This window comes from Carassius carassius, chromosome 16 (genome assembly GCF_963082965.1).
Source record: "Carassius carassius chromosome 16, fCarCar2.1, whole genome shotgun sequence".
Classification (NCBI taxonomy): domain Eukaryota; kingdom Metazoa; phylum Chordata; class Actinopteri; order Cypriniformes; family Cyprinidae; genus Carassius; species Carassius carassius.
The window spans coordinates 23394987-23415185 of NC_081770.1; the positions used below are offsets into that span (position 1 = coordinate 23394987).

At 34.2% G+C, this 20199-nt stretch overlaps 3 protein-coding genes across 3 annotated transcripts in view; all 3 read right to left on the reverse strand.

The window, feature by feature from the left end:
- The window catches only part of LOC132159954 (E-selectin-like), a 159477-nt gene that overhangs the window by 82842 nt on the left and 56436 nt on the right, over positions 1–20199 (reverse strand). The gene's annotated exons all lie outside the window — the stretch shown is intronic.
- Positions 1–20199, reverse strand: part of LOC132159950 (complement component receptor 1-like protein) — a 217702-nt gene that overhangs the window by 44908 nt on the left and 152595 nt on the right. The window lies entirely within an intron of this gene.
- LOC132159956 (complement factor H-like) lies at positions 7998–9109 on the reverse strand. Its single transcript, XM_059569649.1, has 5 exons — positions 9002–9109; positions 8626–8793; positions 8431–8536; positions 8256–8325; positions 7998–8089 (listed from the first exon to the last, which is right to left on the reverse strand). Exons 1-5 carry the CDS (start codon positions 9069–9071, stop codon positions 8084–8086), a joined length of 420 nt encoding a protein of 139 aa, XP_059425632.1. The 5' UTR covers positions 9072–9109; the 3' UTR covers positions 7998–8083.

Sequence of the window (20199 nt, forward strand, 5' to 3'; positions counted from 1 at the left end):
AAAATGGAGCGCAGCTGGAGGAAAACAAAACTAGAGGTATTTCGTATTGCTTGGCGGGAAAGTAACATATCCTACAGAAAAGCATTAAAAACTGCTAGATCCGATTACTTTTCTTCTCTTTTAGAAGAAAACAAACATAACCCTAGGTATTTATTCAATACAGTGGCTAAATTAACGAAAAATAAAGCCTCAACAAGTGTTGACATTTCCCAACACCAGAGCAGTAATGACTTTATGAACTACTTTACTTCTAAAATCGATACTATTAGAGATAAAATTGCAACCATTCAGCCGTCAGCTACAGTATCACATCAGACAGTGCACTATAGACCCCCTGAGGAACAGTTCCACTCATTTTCTATTATAGGAGAGGAAGAATTGTATAAACTTGTTAAATCATCTAAACCAACAACATGTATGTTAGACCCTATACCATCTAAGCTCCTGAAAGAGGTGCTTCCAGAAGTCATAGATCCTCTTCTGACTATTATTAATTCCTCATTGTCATTAGGACATGTCCCCAAGACCTTCAAACTGGCTGTTATTAAGCCTCTCATCAAAAAACCACAACTTGACCCCAAAGAACTAGTTAATTATAGACCAATCTCGAATCTCCCTTTTCTGTCCAAGATACTAGAAAAGGTGGTATCCACACAATTATATTCCTTCTTAGAGAAAAATGGTATATGTGAGGATTTCCAGTCAGGATTTAGACCGTATCATAGTACTGAGACTGCTCTTCTTAGAGTTACAAATGATCTGCTCTTATCATCTGATCGTGGGTGTATCTCTCTATTAGTTTTATTGGATCTTAGTGCTGCGTTTGACACAATTGACCACAACATTCTTCTGCATAGACTTGAATACTTTGTTGGCATCAGTGGAAGTGCATTAGCATGGTTTAAATCGTACTTATATGACCGCCATCAGTTCGTAGCAGTGAATGAAGATGTATCCTATCGATCACAAGTGCAGTATGGAGTACCTCAAGGCTCAGTACTAGGGCCGCTACTCTTCACGCTTTATATGTTACCCTTGGGAGATATCATCAGGAAACATGGTGTTAGCTTTCACTGTTATGCTGATGATACTCAGCTCTATATTTCTTCGCAGCCCGGTGAAACACACCAATTTGAAAAACTAATGGATTGCATAGTCGATATAAAAAACTGGATGATGAGTAATTTCTTACTGCTAAATTCTGAAAAAACAGAGGTGTTAATTATAGGACCTAAAAACTCTGCTTGTAATAACCTAGAACACTGTCTAAGACTTGATGGTTGCTCTGTCAATTCTTCGTCATCAGTTAGGAACCTAGGTGTGCTATTTGATCGCAATCTTTCCTTAGAAAGCCACGTTTCTAGCATTTGTAAAACTGCATTTTTCCATCTCAAAAATATATCTAAATTACGGCCTATGCTCTCAATGTCAAATGCAGAAATGTTAATCCATGCATTTATGACCTCAAGGTTAGATTATTGTAATGCTTTATTGGGTGGTTGTTCTGCACGCTTAGTAAACAAACTACAGCTAGTCCAAAATGCAGCAGCAAGAGTTCTTACTAGAACCAGGAAGTATGACCATATTAGCCCGGTCCTGTCAACACTGCACTGGCTCCCTATCAAACATCGTATAGATTTTAAAATATTGCTTATTACTTATAAAGCCCTGAATGGTTTAGCACCTCAGTATTTGAATGAGCTCCTTTTACATTATAATCCTCTACGTCCGCTACGTTCTCAAAACTCAGGCAATTTGATAATACCTAGAATATCAAAATCAACTGCAGGCGGCAGATCCTTTTCCTATTTGGCGCCCAAACTCTGGAATAACCTACCTAACATTGTTCGGGAGGCAGACACACTCTTGCAGTTTAAATCTAGATTAAAGACCCATCTCTTTAACCTGGCATACACATAACATACTAATATGCTTTTATTATCCAAATCCGTTAAAGGATTTTTAGGCTGCATTAATTAGGTGAACCGGAAACACTTCCCATAACAACCTATGTACTTGCTACATCATTAGAAGAATGGCATCTACGCTAATATTTGTCTGTTTCTCTCTTGTTCCGAGGTCACCGTGGCCACCAGATCCAGTCTGTGTCCAGATCAGAGGGTCACTGCAGTCACCCGGATCCAGTACGTATCCAGACCAGATGGTGGATCAGCACCTAGAAAGGACCTCTACATCCCTGAAAGACAGCGGAGACCAGGACAACTAGAGCCCCAGATACAGATCCCCTGTAAAGACCTTGTCTCAGAGGAGCACCAGGACAAGACCACAGGAAACAGATGATTCTTCTGCACAATCTGACTTTGCTGCAGTCTGGAATTGAACTACTGGTTTCGTCTGGTCAGAGGAGAACTGGCCCCCCAACTGAGCCTGGTTTCTCCCAAGGTTTTTTTCTCCATTCTATGTAATATAGCAGTTTATTTCTGTTTCTGTTAACAGTTAAATTTTTGTTCTCTTACAGACAGTTAGTAACTGAAGTGTAGATTAAATGTGTAGATTTTAAATTACATGAAAAAAAGGTAAAATAGTAAGTAGAGATCTGCAGCCATCTAGTGGTAAAAGTTATAATTTCACTTTTAAAACTGCGTTTTCAAAAAAAGTATTTCAAAAACGTGTCCACATTATCCCCATGAATAAAAGTAAAACGTGGGTATTTTATAAAGTGAATTTTACAGAATAAGCTGTTTTTGTATATCAACCTATAAAAAAATATTTATTTATTCATTTATATAAATGTAAAAAAATATATATCATAAATCCTCCGAAAACTGCACAAATTGTGGAGTAAAGACATCAATATACAAAAAAAAAAAAAAAAATCAAGCATTTTCTTTTTTCTTTTTACTTATTTTGTTAAGACCATGAGTGTGACTTTATTTTCACACTAACATAAAATCAAAATATATTTGCAATTGTTTTTTATTTATTTATTTAAAGCTCTAGAAAGTGTTGACCATTTTACAAAGTCTCATTCCATTTGGACAAATAGAAAATTTTTCTACATTTTACCAAATGATATTTGCGGGTCAAAAAGACCCCAAAGACCACATATTAAGTGACAATGCATTAGGGCTGTGACGGTTGCCGTGACAACCGCGTCACCGCGATGGTCGGTTGCTACCGCGGTTGTCTACTGCCACCGGCGGTAGTGCACGTGACGTCACAAACTCTATAGCAAGCATAATAAAAAGTTTTGTATATAAGTGTAATAACTGTAATAGTTGCAAATTCTAAGTCTAGGGTTATTAACAAATTACCTCAAACACAGCGTTTCCTTTAGATATGCAGATTTGAGCGCAGGAAAATACAGTTTATGCATTCAGCCAATTAGTTTAGTGTTGGGCGATGGATCTTGTTGGGAAAGCAAATACCGCATCACCGATCTGGAGTCATCTGCATTCATGTCATCCATCAGCGTTTGCACAAGTTCTCGTGATCGCAAACGCTGGCTGGTCAGGTTTGGTGAGGCTTTCTCCAAACTGGCCAAATACAAACGAGACAGCGATGAATAAACGATGGTAACAAGAAATATGGCAACGATTCCTATTTCAAAGAGAGCGCGTTCAGATGAAGAGTTAGTTATTGAGCTTGCTTGGTGGCGGAAAAGTAAACCGGACGCAACACAACCGCGTTGCGACAGGTTTAGTCTGTCTAGTGTCTATACAGGGCATTTGAACTCAGTGTCAGTAGCCTACATCACAGACCGGACGGGGATTTATCATGTCATGTTGTGCTACATCCAGTGTAGCATCACTGATTATAATGAGTATTTTGTCGCGCTGCGTCGCTCGCGTCCGTTAGATAGGGGGTATTTAACTTTCTTATTTAGGCTACTTTCTTGTTTAACTGAATTATTTCTTTGATATTTATTTTAGTGTTTTGCAGGTGGCGTTCACTGACAGAAGTGCTCAAATAAACACTAACTGACGAGTTAAATAGGATGTGTTGGAGGAGTGAGACAGTGCTGGGCTGATTTCTAGACGTGCATACATATAAATATATCCTGTATATAATATATATAAAATATATTACATGCATGCACAGTTTAAGTCAGCTTTAATCACCTTTTTTGGTAATTCCATGAATTAACTGACCACGACACTGCTTGCACATAGTTTATTTCGCAGTTTGATATGAAAGGATACGCACAAAGGAAGCGCGCGCAGCCTTTGAGCACAGGACCGTCCGCGCTCGCTTAACTTGCACCTGATAATAAAGTGAAGTGGAGCGCGTGTCTGAAATGTCTCCTGTTCAGTCATTCTGCGACTGAATAAATTCACTTCTTGTCTTGAGAAAAAGTGACGGAAGCAGCAGTTGTGAGTGGGTGGCCATCCCCGCCCCTACGTAAAATAATTTGAATACGTTAAACTGGAAAAAAAGTATCGCCTTCGTTAACGAGCAAATTTTGACACTAATATATTTATACGTATATATATATATATATATATATATATATATATATATATATATATATATATATATATATATGTGTGTGTGTGTGTGTGTGTGTGTTTTTTTTTTCTTCTTTTTTTTTTCAAACACCGCGCCACCGGCGGTTGTTGGTCCATGACTACCGCGGTGGTAAAAATCAGCCACCGTCACAGCCCTACAATGCATTTGTTTTTGTTGTTCCGTGACTTTAATTTTGTCTCTCAACTTAGGTGGAGAAAGCACAAAATGACACACTGTTGCTTAAAAAATAGAAGAAAAAAAAAACAAGAAAATCACACATTAAATGACATGAGAAATGAAATCAAGGCCTTGAGAGCAGAGAATAAGCAACTAAAGGCCCTGAACTTTAAACTGCAAAATGGTAGGCTATTGATTTACATGGTTATAGATTTTTTGCTATATGAATAAATGAGTTAATTTAAACATTGCTTTTTATATAGAGATTATTAACAGATTTCCAGAGATGCTGCCTAAAAGCAGTGGAAACAAGCATGCTGTGCAAACCTCCGTAACAAGTGCAGCTTGCAGCGCTGCCCTTCAACCAGCCAGCTCTTCACATCTTAGCTCTTCTGGACTGGACCATGTGAGAATACTATTTTTTTTTTCACACCATATGATAAGATTTAGGAAAACATAAGGATTTTGTAAAATGCAGATAAAAAAAATATGGCCTATTCAATTTATTATTTAATGTTTATTGCACAGATTGAAATCCACAAAAAACTAAGCATTGCAAAGGATACATTCCAAGCATGCGGTAGAGGGGGCACATCATGGTCAGCCATGATTAAGGATTTAGCCGTGGCTGTTTTTGGAAGGAGCATGTTAGCTACCCACAGCCTTTCTGGAAAAATTGGAAATGTCAACATTCACAAGCCAAGCCCCCTCTGGACCCCACAAAAGTGGATCTTATTATAGGTATAAAGGTGTTAAAGGTTTTTAAGTATATATGCTCTCAAAACAAGTATCTGACACCACAGTTTATTTACATTTCTCTTTCAGACACTGTTTCGAAGAAATTTCCAGCAACTCCACGAAAGTTTCTTCGGGCTGCTTTACGAGAAAAAATGAACGATGAACATAAACTCCTTAGCAGGTTTTACTTTCTATTATAATTTAGAAAATTTTAAGTGTTATTCATTAGACATTTTGTTTCACATCAACTAATCTGCAAGATGATCATTTACAGTTCTTATAACTACAGTACCTTATATTTCAGCATATATATATATATATATATATATATATATATATATATATATATATATATATACCTTTATACCTATATACCTGCATGTGGTCTGTATATATATATAAATAAATATATATATATATATATATATATATATATATATATATATATATATACATATATATATACATATATATATATATATATATATATATATATATATATATATATATATATATATATATATATATAGTGTATACTCATATTTCTCAGGCAATATAAGGACAATGTTACGCTGCAACACTGAGTGGTGAAGCACATAAGAGGTGAGGGGAAATTCAGTATAACATATGCATGTAATTATATTTATATTTATGCATATTTTATTAACTAAGTTAAAGCAAAAATGTCTCTCTCTTTTTTTTTTCCCAGAGTCCAGTGATATTGGTTTCGGAAGAAAGATGGGCTATGTTCTGTTCAGAGTGTTCATTTTCTTCACACTTCAAGCTCTTTTGACTAATAAATAATTCATAATTAACATTTTCTGAAGTCTTTTTTTACTTTTTGTTGATATTTAAAATTTAAATATAATATAATAAAAAGTGTTTTGTTATACAGGAGGCCCTGAATATCCCTTCAGTCCAACATGATGAATATAAATAATAATTAATTTAGATTTCTGCAGACATCCTATAGGAATTGAACAATAATGCTAATGCTTTCGATTTCCTTTAGTATTCCTGTAGGATTCCTGCATGTTTCCTGTAGGATTCTGTAGGATTCCTGCATGTTTCCTGTAGGATTCCTGCATGTTTCCTGTAGGATTCTGTAGGATTCCTACATGTTTCCTGTAGAATTCCTGTAGGATTCTGTAGGATTCCTGCATGTTTCCTGTAGGATTCTGTAGGATTCCTGCATGTTTCCTGTAGGATTCTGTAGGATTCCTGCATGTTTCCTGTAGGATTCTGTAGGATTCCTGCATGTTTCCTGTAGGATTCCTGCATGTTTCCTGTAGGATTCTGTAGGATTCCTACATGTTTCCTGTAGAATTCCTGTAGGATTCTGTAGGATTCCTGCATGTTTCCTGTAGGATTCCTGTAGGATTCTGTAGGATTCCTACATGTTTCCTGTAGGATTCCTGTAGGATTCCTGCATGTTTCCTGTAGGATTCCTGTAGGATTCTGTAGGATTCCTACATGTTTCCTGTAGGATTCTGTAGGATTCCTGCATGTTTCCTGTAGGATTCCTGTAGGATTCTGTAGGATTCTGTAGGATTCCTGCATGTTTCCTGTAGGATTCCTGTAGGATTCTGTAGGATTCCTGCATGTTTCCTGTAGGATTCCTGTAGGATTCCTGCATGTTTCCTGTAGGATTCCTGTAGGATTCCTACATGATTCCTGTAGGATTCCTACATGATTCCTATAGGATTCTGTAGGATTCCTGCATGTTTCCTGTAGGATTCCTGTAGGATTCCTGCATGTTTCCTGTAGGATTCCTACATGATTCCTGTAGGATTCCTGCATGTTTCCTGTAGGATTCTGTAGGAGACCTACAGGAAAATGGTCACGAAAATCCTGCGGGATCCTGTAGGAATATGCAGGTATGTGGTCTGTAGGATTCCTGCAGGATTTTTTTGTAAGGGAATCTATGGTTGGTTGCAATTCTGGGTATTTCCCTTCATTGTTGATTAGTTTTTTGTCTTTTGTGGTCTGCTACTCTGCTATATAAATGACCTGAAGTGTGTTGTGACGGTTGTGACCTGGTAAATCCACTAGGTGGCTGCTGACGACATTGAATGTAATCACGACAGGCAAATACTGTAATATTTTGCGTATGTAAAATCGTCTCAAGAGAAAAATAAAAGAGAAAAAGGACTAAGTTTATTATCCATTTAATTATATATGAAAGCTGTACAACTAAACAGCAAACATTCGGACGTCTTTTGAAGACCGACACGTCCCGTCATGGTTGAAAAATAGTTCCAAAATGAAAGTTGAACCGACGTCTTTGACGTCTTCTGGACGTGAACTGAACGTCTTTTCTGCACGTCCCTGGACGTCTAAATGTGTCGTCTTCTGGACGTCTAAATGCATCGATTTCTGGACGTCGTTGTCTTCTGGATTTTTAAATGCGTTGCTGCATGGTTTAAGTGTATGTATATATAAGCCTGCATATAAAATAACCACACACCCACTGTGTAACATCGTGAAAGGCAATCAATTATGTCTTGAGGTTTAACACATCTTGACAAAAGTTCTAGATCGGTCCAGTCAGACATGAACGTCCATAAAACATCTTAATCAAGTGTACATCACAAACAATAACACATTATTGATACACACTCAAAGTGAATAACATCACCATAATGTCCCTTCTCTGTGTTGCCAGTCACATCCCCATCTGTGCGAATGGCTGGACATTTTACAGCTAGACAATATATGAATATGAAAATAAATGAACCAACAAACCAATCACTCAAAAATAAATAAATCAATGTAATTCTCTTCTAGCTTATGAGTCATTCTTCTATGCCAGAAATAAATTAAATGGGAATAAATAAAAAGGAAAAACAGGGACTTTCAAGAAATCGTACCCTCACAAACAGGAAGAGTATTGTCCCATCCTTGAGCTGTGCAGCTAAGATTCTGCTTGTCATTTCATATCTGTGAACACAATGTTTTACAAGTACAGGAGTTTCAAACTGAGGAGGATAGTATACATTTCCTAAAATAAAAAAGAGAATTAAAAAAAGCATAAAGCACTTTTACCTTTTCTTACAAGTGTAGACCACTGTTGCTCCAAAAGCAAACTCCGTCCCCTCTGTCAGTTTAAAATCACCATTTCCTATGTCACCTGGATTACTACATTTCTTCTCTGCAGAAATCAAAAGTTTTTCTTTACATGATTACACTGATTTCATAACCCAAACAATTACACAGCCATTGTATTGATAATTTTCTTACTTGCACACGGTCGCCCAATGGATGTCTTCCATTCTCCTTTTTCACACTTTAATTTATACAAGCCGATATAACCTGTCATGCAACTCACTCTCACTGTGTCACCATCAGCGTATGAAGCTTTCTCAGCTATCTCTATGTTTTCATATTTAATGTCCTCTCGAAGACATTCTGAGAAGAACAGACACAATAATGTTACTCTTTTTCTATTAAATGCTGAAGTACACACACAACTATTTAACACTCTTTAAAGCTACATAAGGTCAGATAAATGTTTTGAAAACTGCATATTACATTTACATTAAAGTTAGTAAAATCTTAATAAAAAAGACATTCATATAATTAAAAACCACAACAACAGCAATAACAAATTACTTGCCTTGACATTTGGAATAGTTTAAGAAAAACAACCAAAAGCTAAAGGTGAGGAGTTTTACAGGAACTCTCATTTTGAGCTCAGTTCACTGGTATTGGACTCCATTTTTTTCTGCCTCTGAAACTCTTGCTTGCTTGGAGATCAACAAGTTAATAATTTACCAATGTCAAAAAGATGACTTTCTTACACCAGACCTCTCTGTGCACAATCAATATTTCCTGTTAAAAATAACTCATAAAATAAATAAATAATTGAATAATAAATAAATACTATCTGATGCAGCAACTCATGTTTGTCATTTGGACACACCAAAGAAATTACCTTAGAGAAGTCAAACTTCTTGAGTCAAATGTATGTAACATACTGTATGAACAGGAAGCAAAGTGCAGGTTTCAAATGAATTGCCTTGTTTATAGTTTAAACCTGTTAGATTTTTTTAACTGGTTTCATGTGAATTATGTGATTGATTCAAGAACATTATGTAATGAATGAATCTGTCCCATTAGAAATAAATGAGACAAGAGAAGATCCACAACACTTTCAAGCCTTCAAACAATTCAATAGTACAAGCGTTGCAAAATATCTGTAACTGCCATTTTATTGTGATCTGATAAATATAAGACAGAAGACTGGTAAGGAGTTTGACACCTATTTGTCTTTCCTTAAATTGTTTCCTAGATGAACTGTTGATAGAGAGGATCCAGGGTGCCTTGTCTCTAGGAGGCTATGTGCTTTTTTAAACTTTGAAAAGGACGAAATCATGAAAATGGTGTAAGGGATGATTTTTTTTTAACAGTGTATTTCAAGAAAAAGGTTATAAACACATAGCAGCAATGGAAACAATGTATTTTACTGACAAGAGTTAAACAAAAGAAAAAAAAAGATCTCACAGCAAAGTGTTATGACGTCTCCGGTAACGTTAGCTCGACTCAAACAAAAAAAAAAAGAGGCGAACGTAAAGCAATGTTATAAACCAAGAAAGTATGTGTTTGTCACGTCGGGTGAAAAGTTAAAACAAAAGAAAAAAATAGGTAACTTAGGCATTTACGCGGATCTAAAAGAAAATACATCAGACAAGATATATACGATTATATACGATATACGATTTTTATTTACTTTTAGGCTAGTCTTAAAAAAAAAAAAAAAAAAATAGTTGAAAAAGCGTTATTTGTTTTTAATGTGTTAAGTTAATTACTTTAATCTATGACTAGTCTAAATTTAGACTATCTCCGTCGATAAATTTTTTTAATTTCTCAAGCTATGTCAATTAACACACACGTTAAACTAGGATAATATAATGATGTTAAGTAAACGTCTCGAATGAAGACGATGTTTAAAGCAATATTTTAATACCCAAATTCACAGAAATATTGCTTTGTATGAACAAAGAGACCCACTTACACGAGACCAAAAACGAGTCCTATAGGCCCTAAGTGCAAGACCAAACCATTGCAATTAGGATGGTGAAAACTACGGTAAACAGATTCAAACAGAAAGAGCTAACAAAATCATGGAAACATATCGTTCTGGTTTCAAAGTGTAACGCTATGAAAAACATTGCGGTTTATATCTATTTATATGTGTGTGTGTGTGTGTGTGTAAAGTTCTCTAACTTGCTCTATTCTTTTTTATTCAATCTGTTTTCTTTTTATTTATTATATTATATAAAAGCCCATGCTTCGTGTACTGTGTTAACCTAACTGAGACTTGTTATAACACTTATATATCATTGCTCTTTTTGTTGTTTTGATTGCTTCCACCGTCCTCATCTGTAAGTCGCTTTGGATAAAAGCGTCTGCTAAATGAATAAAGGTAAACGTAAATATCTCACCACTCTAACAAATTTTAGGTGTACTTAGCAGGGGCTATTGTGTCTTTAGGGTATATTGTACTTATTGTCATTATGAATATTTGTACGCTTATTTTCATTTCGGCATCTTAATGAACACTTACACAATTTGTCTTCGTTTGAGTAGCTAACGTTACTCGGCGGTCACATTTAAGTTTTCACCGCTTACACTCACCAAAAACACCTGAAACCTGTAACTCTGTCATAATTAGGTTAGTTAAAAATACAAAAATGTAATGCCTGACACCTTTGTAACTGACTAAAAACCGATGTTTAAGCTAAACAAATGACAGAGGCACTGTGCCTAAAACTGCGAACACAAACATCACTAACTTGAATGAGCAAAATACAATAACCACCAATATGTGTTCACACAGTTAACTTTATTTAGATGATTCAGCATTAACTTAAATGAACAGATGATAATGATCACCAATATGTGTTCACACAATACATTTATTTAGATGATTCACGGAAATAAAATGACTCTTGAGTTGTTAGAAGAAAGAAAAATGTGTACTGACATAACTGCGAAAATGACTTAAGGGCCCTATGAATCGGTTCATTGAACCAAACTGTCCAAATGAATCATATTCAGAAGTGAATCGGACTTTGCATCACAGATCACAAAAAAGAGATTTGTAACATCACAACATGGAAGGAGCGTATACTTCACAAACAGTGTAGAAATCTTTGCAAAGGTGTATGATGGGTATTGTAGTTCCCTGACCTGAAGATCTACATAGCTTGAATGAGGTATTAGTTAAATGTATTAAATTGAACCCCTTTGTAAAACAAAAATATATAATACATATAATAACAATAAATAACTGTTAACACATATTTAGACTAAACGACTATATTCAAGAATAATACGATATACTGTACATGTGCTAAAACAGGCTAAAATAGGGTTGGCTATGCTGTAATGGAGCAACCGTTGTTATGTTATCTTGTGAACCATTAGGATTTGTGTGTCCTGAAACCAAATAATTGTCTTTATCTTTTGAAAAAGACAATCGTGTCCTGCTGCTGTGGTCTGAATATCCTGTCTGTCTTCATCATGAAGTGATGAACCCCCATCATCAGACCCCGTTCTGGAGATTGTGTGTATGTTTGTTTATTTTTACAGACATATTTCATTATAAAACTAGGTAAGCAGTGCCTTGTAATAATATGGTAAACATGTCATAAGTCGGTCAATCGTGCATCCAGAATTTATCTTACTGCATCTCTATAATAAATTTCTGCAATGGCTATACTTGTTACAGTGCTTTCAAGTCGGGGTCTGGTGGTTGTTTTAAGAGCAAACCCTTGTTTGCCAAGCTAGTGTTAAGCGACACTGTCCGCATTTTTAAAGTTAAAGAGGATAATGAACACTTTCACAATCTATTATTGTCAGAATGCATAAGCAGTGTTAGGGTCAACTAGTTACATATAGCTAAATTATATCATTTGATTACAAAAATAAAATGTAATCAGTTACAGTCACAGAAAAAATAATTAAATTGCGGTTAATTATGAAAATGTTACATCTGAATATTTTTTCACACATGTACAGATTTAATTGATATATTTCGTAAACCCCCTTAACTAACTCTAACTACTCTATGTATTTAATCTCCAAGCAAATCTGATTTTGTGGTGGTTGTGCTTTAAAATGAAATCACGATCACAATCCTAATTTAAGGGATGAAGGATTTTGAAAAGTCTGACGGTCATTAGCTGTTGAGCGCTCTAATGTTAACCCGTCCTGTTTACATGTTTCAAAGGATTAACGGTTAAAAACATTACAAGTCATAAACATGTAATCAAATGTTATCAGTTACATTACTTTTTTTAAAGAAATTTATATAGTTGCGCAACCTTTTAGATTTTAAATAGGTTCATTTGTGATCTATAACCTATTGCAAAGTTCATAGTAACTTCCCCAAAACTGTGCGTAAAATAATTCCCCCCAAGGTCTCAGTTACAGCTAAACGTTAAAACAAAAACTTAAGGTCTTTGTTGGCAGTTTTGTGAGGAATGTGTGTGAAAACCGCGTGGTTTGAAAGAAAAATGTTTTAGCTTATATATGTGATTTTACTACAAACTATAAGCATTCTAACTAAGAAACATAATATGTTTTTATTTATTTTTTATTTTCCAACCAAACCGGTTGTTCGCAGTTAAAAAGTCATAAGAATGTTTATTGTGTTTTGAAAAGAAAGTAAGTTATGATATATAAATAATATATTTTTTATTGTTTAACATCAACCACAATGCGTTTATGTATTTCTTCTGCTTCATGTATGCAACAGTTACCGTACACACATTCAAGAGAAATGCATAAACTCAGTTGTTTTAAACAATCTAAACCAATTAGTCTATTCTACTATTAAAAAACTCTTACATTTTTTTCTTCACGCATCTATTTTCATCTGTCTCTGGACTCTTGCTAAAAACATTTGAGTGCTGACATGAATCCTACATGAAAGCTAAAAAATAATACTTTTTAAACTATTTAAAAAAAACAGCATGGTTAACAACACCATTTGGAAAGTGATAAAGGCCATCTAATCTATTGTATAAAGTTCTGTGAGACATTTGTCGCAACAAACACTTTTGGTTTCAAAGAAAACTTATGACAACTCATTTTCAATCTAATATAGGTATTTTCGTGTTGTGACCTATTTTGTTTGTTTGTTTGTGTATTTATGTACCTGTTTGAGTGTATATTTGTATTTGTTTGGTTACATGTTCATGTTTTCTGTATGTCTACATTTGTATCTCTGTGTGTGTGTGTGTGTGTTTGTTTGTTTATGATTGTATGGTTGTGTTTGTGTACTTGTTTGCATTCTCAGTACGTCTATGTTGAGGTTGAAAGATCTATGGGTTAATAAAAATTATAAATGTAACTAAAACAAAACTAAATTAATTTTAATTAAACTACATTTTTCTATGGTCTGACTTGTTAAAAGATTTCACATCCTTTTGACCAGTAAATGAACTTTCAGCTAACCTTGCGATCCCAAGTCATAAAGTCGAAATTGTCACCCTTTGATCACGGAATACACAAACAATTTTTTTACTTTAGCTGACCAGCAGCACACCATTTACAACACCAGAACCTAGATTACAGTTGAGTTGCAAACCCCGCTCCAAAAACCTTTAGATGTTTTACAATCTTCGCTGACATGGTCGTAACAATAAACACAAAGACATCAGATGCCAGATGCCAGACACCAGACGCGTTTCTACGCACTACTAGAGATGAAATATTTAGCCTTTCCTGTAATGTTGTAAAAGTTTCTTTGGCAAGAAAAGCCCATCTTGACATTTCACATTCATTCCTGTTTAATATTTGTGTTTGCCTAAACGCATGTTTTAATTGATATAGCAACGATATAGCAATGATAGTTAATATTGACAACATAAAAGACGTATTCAAGGGTTTAGACTACTAAAGTATGTGTGAGTGACTTATTAAAATTAAATAAAACAACACTTTTTTCCAACAAGGAATTTTGTTGAGATGAAAAAATTAAATCGTATAGGTTAACCTAATTTTAAAGTAAAAACATCGGTCTAATATTAAAACCAGGTAGAAGGTTTTCATCGAATGAGAACTGATGTGTTGTTATTAAAAACATTACTTTGTTTAATTCTTTTAACATACATTTAAACCTTTGCGACCAACGTTATTAGGGTGGTTGGGGAAGTGTTAGTGTGTGTTTTTTTATTTTTTATTCGATGCTTTAAACATTAAAAACATAAAGACGTACATTACTGGTAGATTTACAAATACGGTCTGAGATTACACTCAATTTTTGTTCACACTCTGTACATCATAAAACAAAATAAATGTAAAATAAATAAAACAACACTTAAGAAAAAAGAAAAATATAATGATAAAGAAAATGTAGTGGGGGGTAACAGATTTCACATTAAGAAACCAAAGTCCTCTAATGAAGAATACAAAAGTCTTGCTTTGAGACTTTTCATGCCTTTTAACGTCCCCAAATACATCACAAATTCCTCTTTAAACGCCACTAAACGTGGGGGGAATTTTGAAAAACATACATTTATGAATGTAGAATTTTGTGCCAGAAGTTAATATGAACAAAATAAAAGACATATTCAATGATTAAGGCTACTAAAGTAAGTGTGAGTGGCTTATTAAAATAAAATAAAACATCAAGGTCTTTTGTTTAGATTAAAAATAAAGAGCATAGAATACCAGAAAGTACATCTAATCATCCATCCGTTTATACTACAGAAATGATTGTCATATTTTTGGCTCTTCAGTGGGGTTGAACACATTAATATACCTAAAGTAGTCATATGTTCAGACTCATTTTCAGTACTATCAAGTTTAAAGAGTGGTGAAGCTTCTACTAGACAAAGCATTTTGTCAGGCATTTTACAGAGTTTGTTCAGAATACAAGCAATAACAAAGATTTATTTTGTATGGATACCCACACATATAGTTGATGAAAGTAGTGGACCAGATAAAAGTGGACCATTAAAATGTCAGACATCTTATTTAATACTCCAATGAGTAAATTAGAAATAAAAGGTCTAATTAAAAATAAATAAAAATAAAAAGATACGTGTCAAATTAAATGGGTTGGTTAGAATAAATGCCAGCATTTATATAATATTCAAAGACCAGTTGGAAATGAAAGGAGAATTTTTGGGAATAGAAGAGAAGATCTCGCCATAGAATTGGACACATTGCACTTAATCAGTCATTATTTATAAGATGAAATACATGTGTCTGGACTTTGTGTTAAATGTGATATTGTGAAACAGTTGAACCTATTTTAATAAAATGTAAAATATATGACAACGAAAGATTACAACTTACAGAAGCATTTAATATAGCAATAAATCAGATCTCATTTTAGATTTTGTTAAATAAAGATGTGGCTATAGAAATGTTTCACAGAATAAGCATGGGGGAAGGAAAGTATGTGTGCGTGTGCGTGTGTGTGTGTATTGAGGCTTGAAAAAAGCAAGGTAGACTACACTTGTTTATATGACCTGTGTGCATTTGTGTTTAAAAATCACCTTGTGAATAAAAATGATAAATGTAATTAAAATAAAAATCCTATATATATATATATATATATATATATATAAAACACCCTTTGAAATTAGTTAGTTTCACAAGCCAGTTACAAGCATTTCAAAACCTGTTAGATGTTTTTACAACCGCTTGATGTCTAACTGATATGTAGACGCCTGTAATCACACAGACACTGACACATTCGGGTTTCGGTGCTTGAGATGACCGAGATGACGTCTGGTTTATTTACTAGATAACGCGACACAAGCTTGACAGAAGGAAAGTGTGTGTGTGTGTGTGTGTGTGTGTTAATTGACATAGTTTGAGAAATTAAGCTTGACAAATATAAAAAATATATCGACGGAGATATATAGTCATAGATTAAAGTAATTAACGTAACACATTAAAAACAAATAACGCTTTTTCAACTATGTTTTTTTTTTTTTTTTTTTAAGACTAGCCTAAAAATAAATAAAAATCGTATAGGTCTACATCATTTAAAAAGTAAAAATTGACCATATGTTTAAACGGATATAAAGTTTTCACTAATTAAGGACTGATGTCTATTTATTAAAAACTACTTAGTTTTATTATTGTAATGTTTAAATCTATTTAATGCTACTATCACGCCTCCTGCCCTGCCCTCTCTAGCGCTGGAGGCGTGGTTTTTTTTCCGGAGCATTCCCGAGCCTCATTCTAACTGTGTTTGCGCTGGTGGTAGGTTGTTTTACGGACGCTTCACAACTCTGCCGGAGGATCTTTTTTTTTCTTTCGTCTAACAGTCTCGCTTTTTAAAATTGTAGTTAGTGGTAAAGTACTGCATAGATTTGACAAGTATCTTGTCTGATGTATTTTCTTTTAGATCCGCGTAAATGCCTAAGTTACCTATTTTTTTCTTTTGTTTTAACTTTTCACCCGACGTGACAAACACCTACTTTCTTGGTTTATAACATTGCTTTACGTTCGCCTCTTTTTTTTTTGTTTGAGTCGAGCTAACGTTACCGGAGATGTCATAACACTTTGCTGTGAGATCTTTTTTTTTTTTTTGTTTAACTCTTGTCAGTAAAATTTTAGTTAGTGGTAAAGTACAACATAGTTTTGACAAGTATCTTTGGCTGGTGTTTTAAAGACGGGGTCTGGTGTATTTTATTTTAGATCCGCGTAATGTCTACCATCTTTTTTCTTTTGTTTTAACTTTTCACCCGACGTGACAAACGCCTACTTTCTTGGTTTGTATCGCTGCTTTACATTCGTTTCTTTTTTTCAGTTTGAGGTAAGGTACAAATGCTAAAACTCTATTACCTAGTTTTCTTTATTTTCTAACTGGTAACAAAACACCATTTTTAAATTGTAATGCTACAAGCTCTCACATCTTTTTCACGTATTGCTTAACAAAAACATATCTGATAGTTTTGACTCGTTTGGTTGTATCAGATAAATAACCAGTAAACTAGTTTTATTTCATTTGTAACAACTTTAACAACGTTGTTACACTTTTCCAACTACGAAAACGATCATTACATTGTTTCCATTGCTGCTATGTGTTTATAACCTTTTTCTTGAAATACACTGTTTATTTAAAACCTTAATAAAATCATCCCTTACACCATTTTCATGATTTCGTCCTTTTCAAAGTTTAAAAAAAGCACATAGCTTCCCACAACTTCTCCCCCCTCCGAAATTCCTCCTTGGTTCATAAGTTCATATTAAGGTCACTGGCTGTACAGGGAGGGGAGGGGGGTGTACAAACAGGTGTCAAGAACAGATGGCTTTTATGACCCTCATCAATAAAATTTTTGGAGACAAGGCACCCTGAATCCTCTCTGTTGATCCTCCTTATCTCACAATGAAAAATAAAATGTTGTTTTTAACTTTAAAAGTTGGATGTCATTTAATGGATGTTGCAGGGTAGACTTGGTAAACACTGATATGTAAAACTCAAAGGTCTTTAGTTTATTTGCAAATGGCATGTGCTAACTGAGTCTTTGCACAATCGGTCAATAGTTTCAAAACAGGGCTTCTAAAAAATAAATAAATAAATATACAGGTGCTGGTCATATAATTAGAATATCATCAAGAAGTTGATTTATTTCTCTAATTCCATTCAAAAATATATATATGATATATTTCAAATTTTTATTTCTTTTAATTTTGATGATTATAACTGACAACTAAGAAAAAAATTAATATGAGAATAAACAACGTGATCTCATGAGAATACGTGAGCATTTTTACGTTAAATGTGGTTCTACCACACGTACATTTACTCTCGTTTTCATGCACATAAAAACGTACAACTTTGACGTATTTATAGCAGTAAAACGTACAAATATTTACGTGTTAGCAGCTAAAAAAACGTAAATAATCTAACGTAACGTGTGAATTTATATGAATTCCCATGTATTAATATTAAAATCGCGGCTTTAATGATTTAAATCTGTTGTATTTAATGGCCATGTCAATACATGTTTCTATTGGATCTATTGAAAGCAGTTTACTCATCTACTTATATAACATTTCTGTGCATGCTGCAAACTCGTTTCGGGGGATTACATAATGTTAAACGAAACGAGACTACACTTTGAAACCTTAAAATTAATACAATTTATGTAATTGTTTAACCATTTTGTAATATCCAATGACTGACAATACAACCAAAGATACACAAAAGCACAGCATAAAATTACAAATCACATCCATTTTATTTGTTTGCTGTACTCCATATCTTTAGAATCCAGATTTTTGCAAGGAACATATCCAAATTCATCACTTTATCAATCGATCTTCATCTTCATTCTCAGCAACAGCGACCGTCACAGTCAAAGCCCACGCTCGTTATGATTCGAATTTGAAAATAGCGCCACCACCCTCGAGAAACGTTACGACATGGTTTACGGCACTGATATCAAACGCTCATTGGTTCTCACATAATTCGTCACAGATTGCGACATGCCTTGTTTCAGTTGGTAGACATTTGAAATCAGTACTGCGCCAGTGCGCCTTCATGGAGAGTAGACAGATACATAATTTCACGGATAAATAAATTAAATGCTGCTCTGTACCCTATAAAAACTATTACCTCCATAGAGGACTGCGACTGGAACTCATTATCATTTGATCTACTTTTGGTACCACTTTTGATATTTTCGCAAAAAAAAAAAAAGATTAACGTTATGTTTGTTTGTCTGTTATTTGTTTATTTATAACAGTAACGTTATGGTATTTTAAGAAATGGTTATGGGTAGGTTTAGGGGTAGGTGTAGGATTAACGTTAGTGGCTCAAAATAGCGTTTTAATGTTATATTTTTGCTAAAATTGTGTTTTATGTTTTATTCTTTTAACATTCTGAGAACACGTTCTATCTGTACGTATTTGAGGTTGTTTTTACGTAAATTTAGATACGTATCGAACCTGTAATTACGTCCAGATAATACGTAAACGAAACTGTAAATACGTAAAGGCACATACGTATTGGACAGTTTTAATTTACGTCTAAATATGTACGTTTTGATTGTGAGATCAGGCTGGAATAAAACACAGGTTTAATCTTGGACACATGGAAGGCGGGATGAATCCTCCTGTACGCCGGAGGTAGTTTAACCCTCTGGAGTCTAAGGGTATTTTTGGGGCATGGAGAAGTTTTGTCATGCCCTGACATTTGTGCATTTTCAGTTTCTTATAAATATATAAATGGGTAAAGTCTAATCTCACTGTAATCAGCACAAACTGGGCTATAATAATATGTGAAATGCATGTATGTACATGATTGTGTTTTTGAGAAAAAAATGTTATGCGTGGTTAGTGAAAAACTAAAAATGTTAAATCACTTGAATAAGGCCATAAAACACATAAAGAACAATGGTTCCCGGGATTTTTGAGAACTGGAGCTTGTAGCCTAGAATTTTTCCTTTCTAAATTATGTGAAAATCATCTTGTTTACTCACTTACAGAAAACAGTATATTGATTTAAATTTTCTAAGACACTTTTTGTTGGTAAAAGCCATATGCGAGTAGGCGTCAACTATCATGAATATCATTGTGATTTACACCTGAGAAGACAAAGGCCTGCATAATGAGCTGCATAATGAACCTTTCAGTCATCTGTGTGTCACTGAGAGGGAAGAGTTACAAGAAAGAATGTGAGAACAAAATAAATCTATATAATTTTATGTTTGTAGTTTATTTAGAATATATTTAATTATCCCACAACATAATTTAATATCCACTTGGGGGAGCAGTTAAACAGTTAATTAGAACAATCAAAGCAGACTTTCAAACTAATTTTTTGGCATCATTACTCCA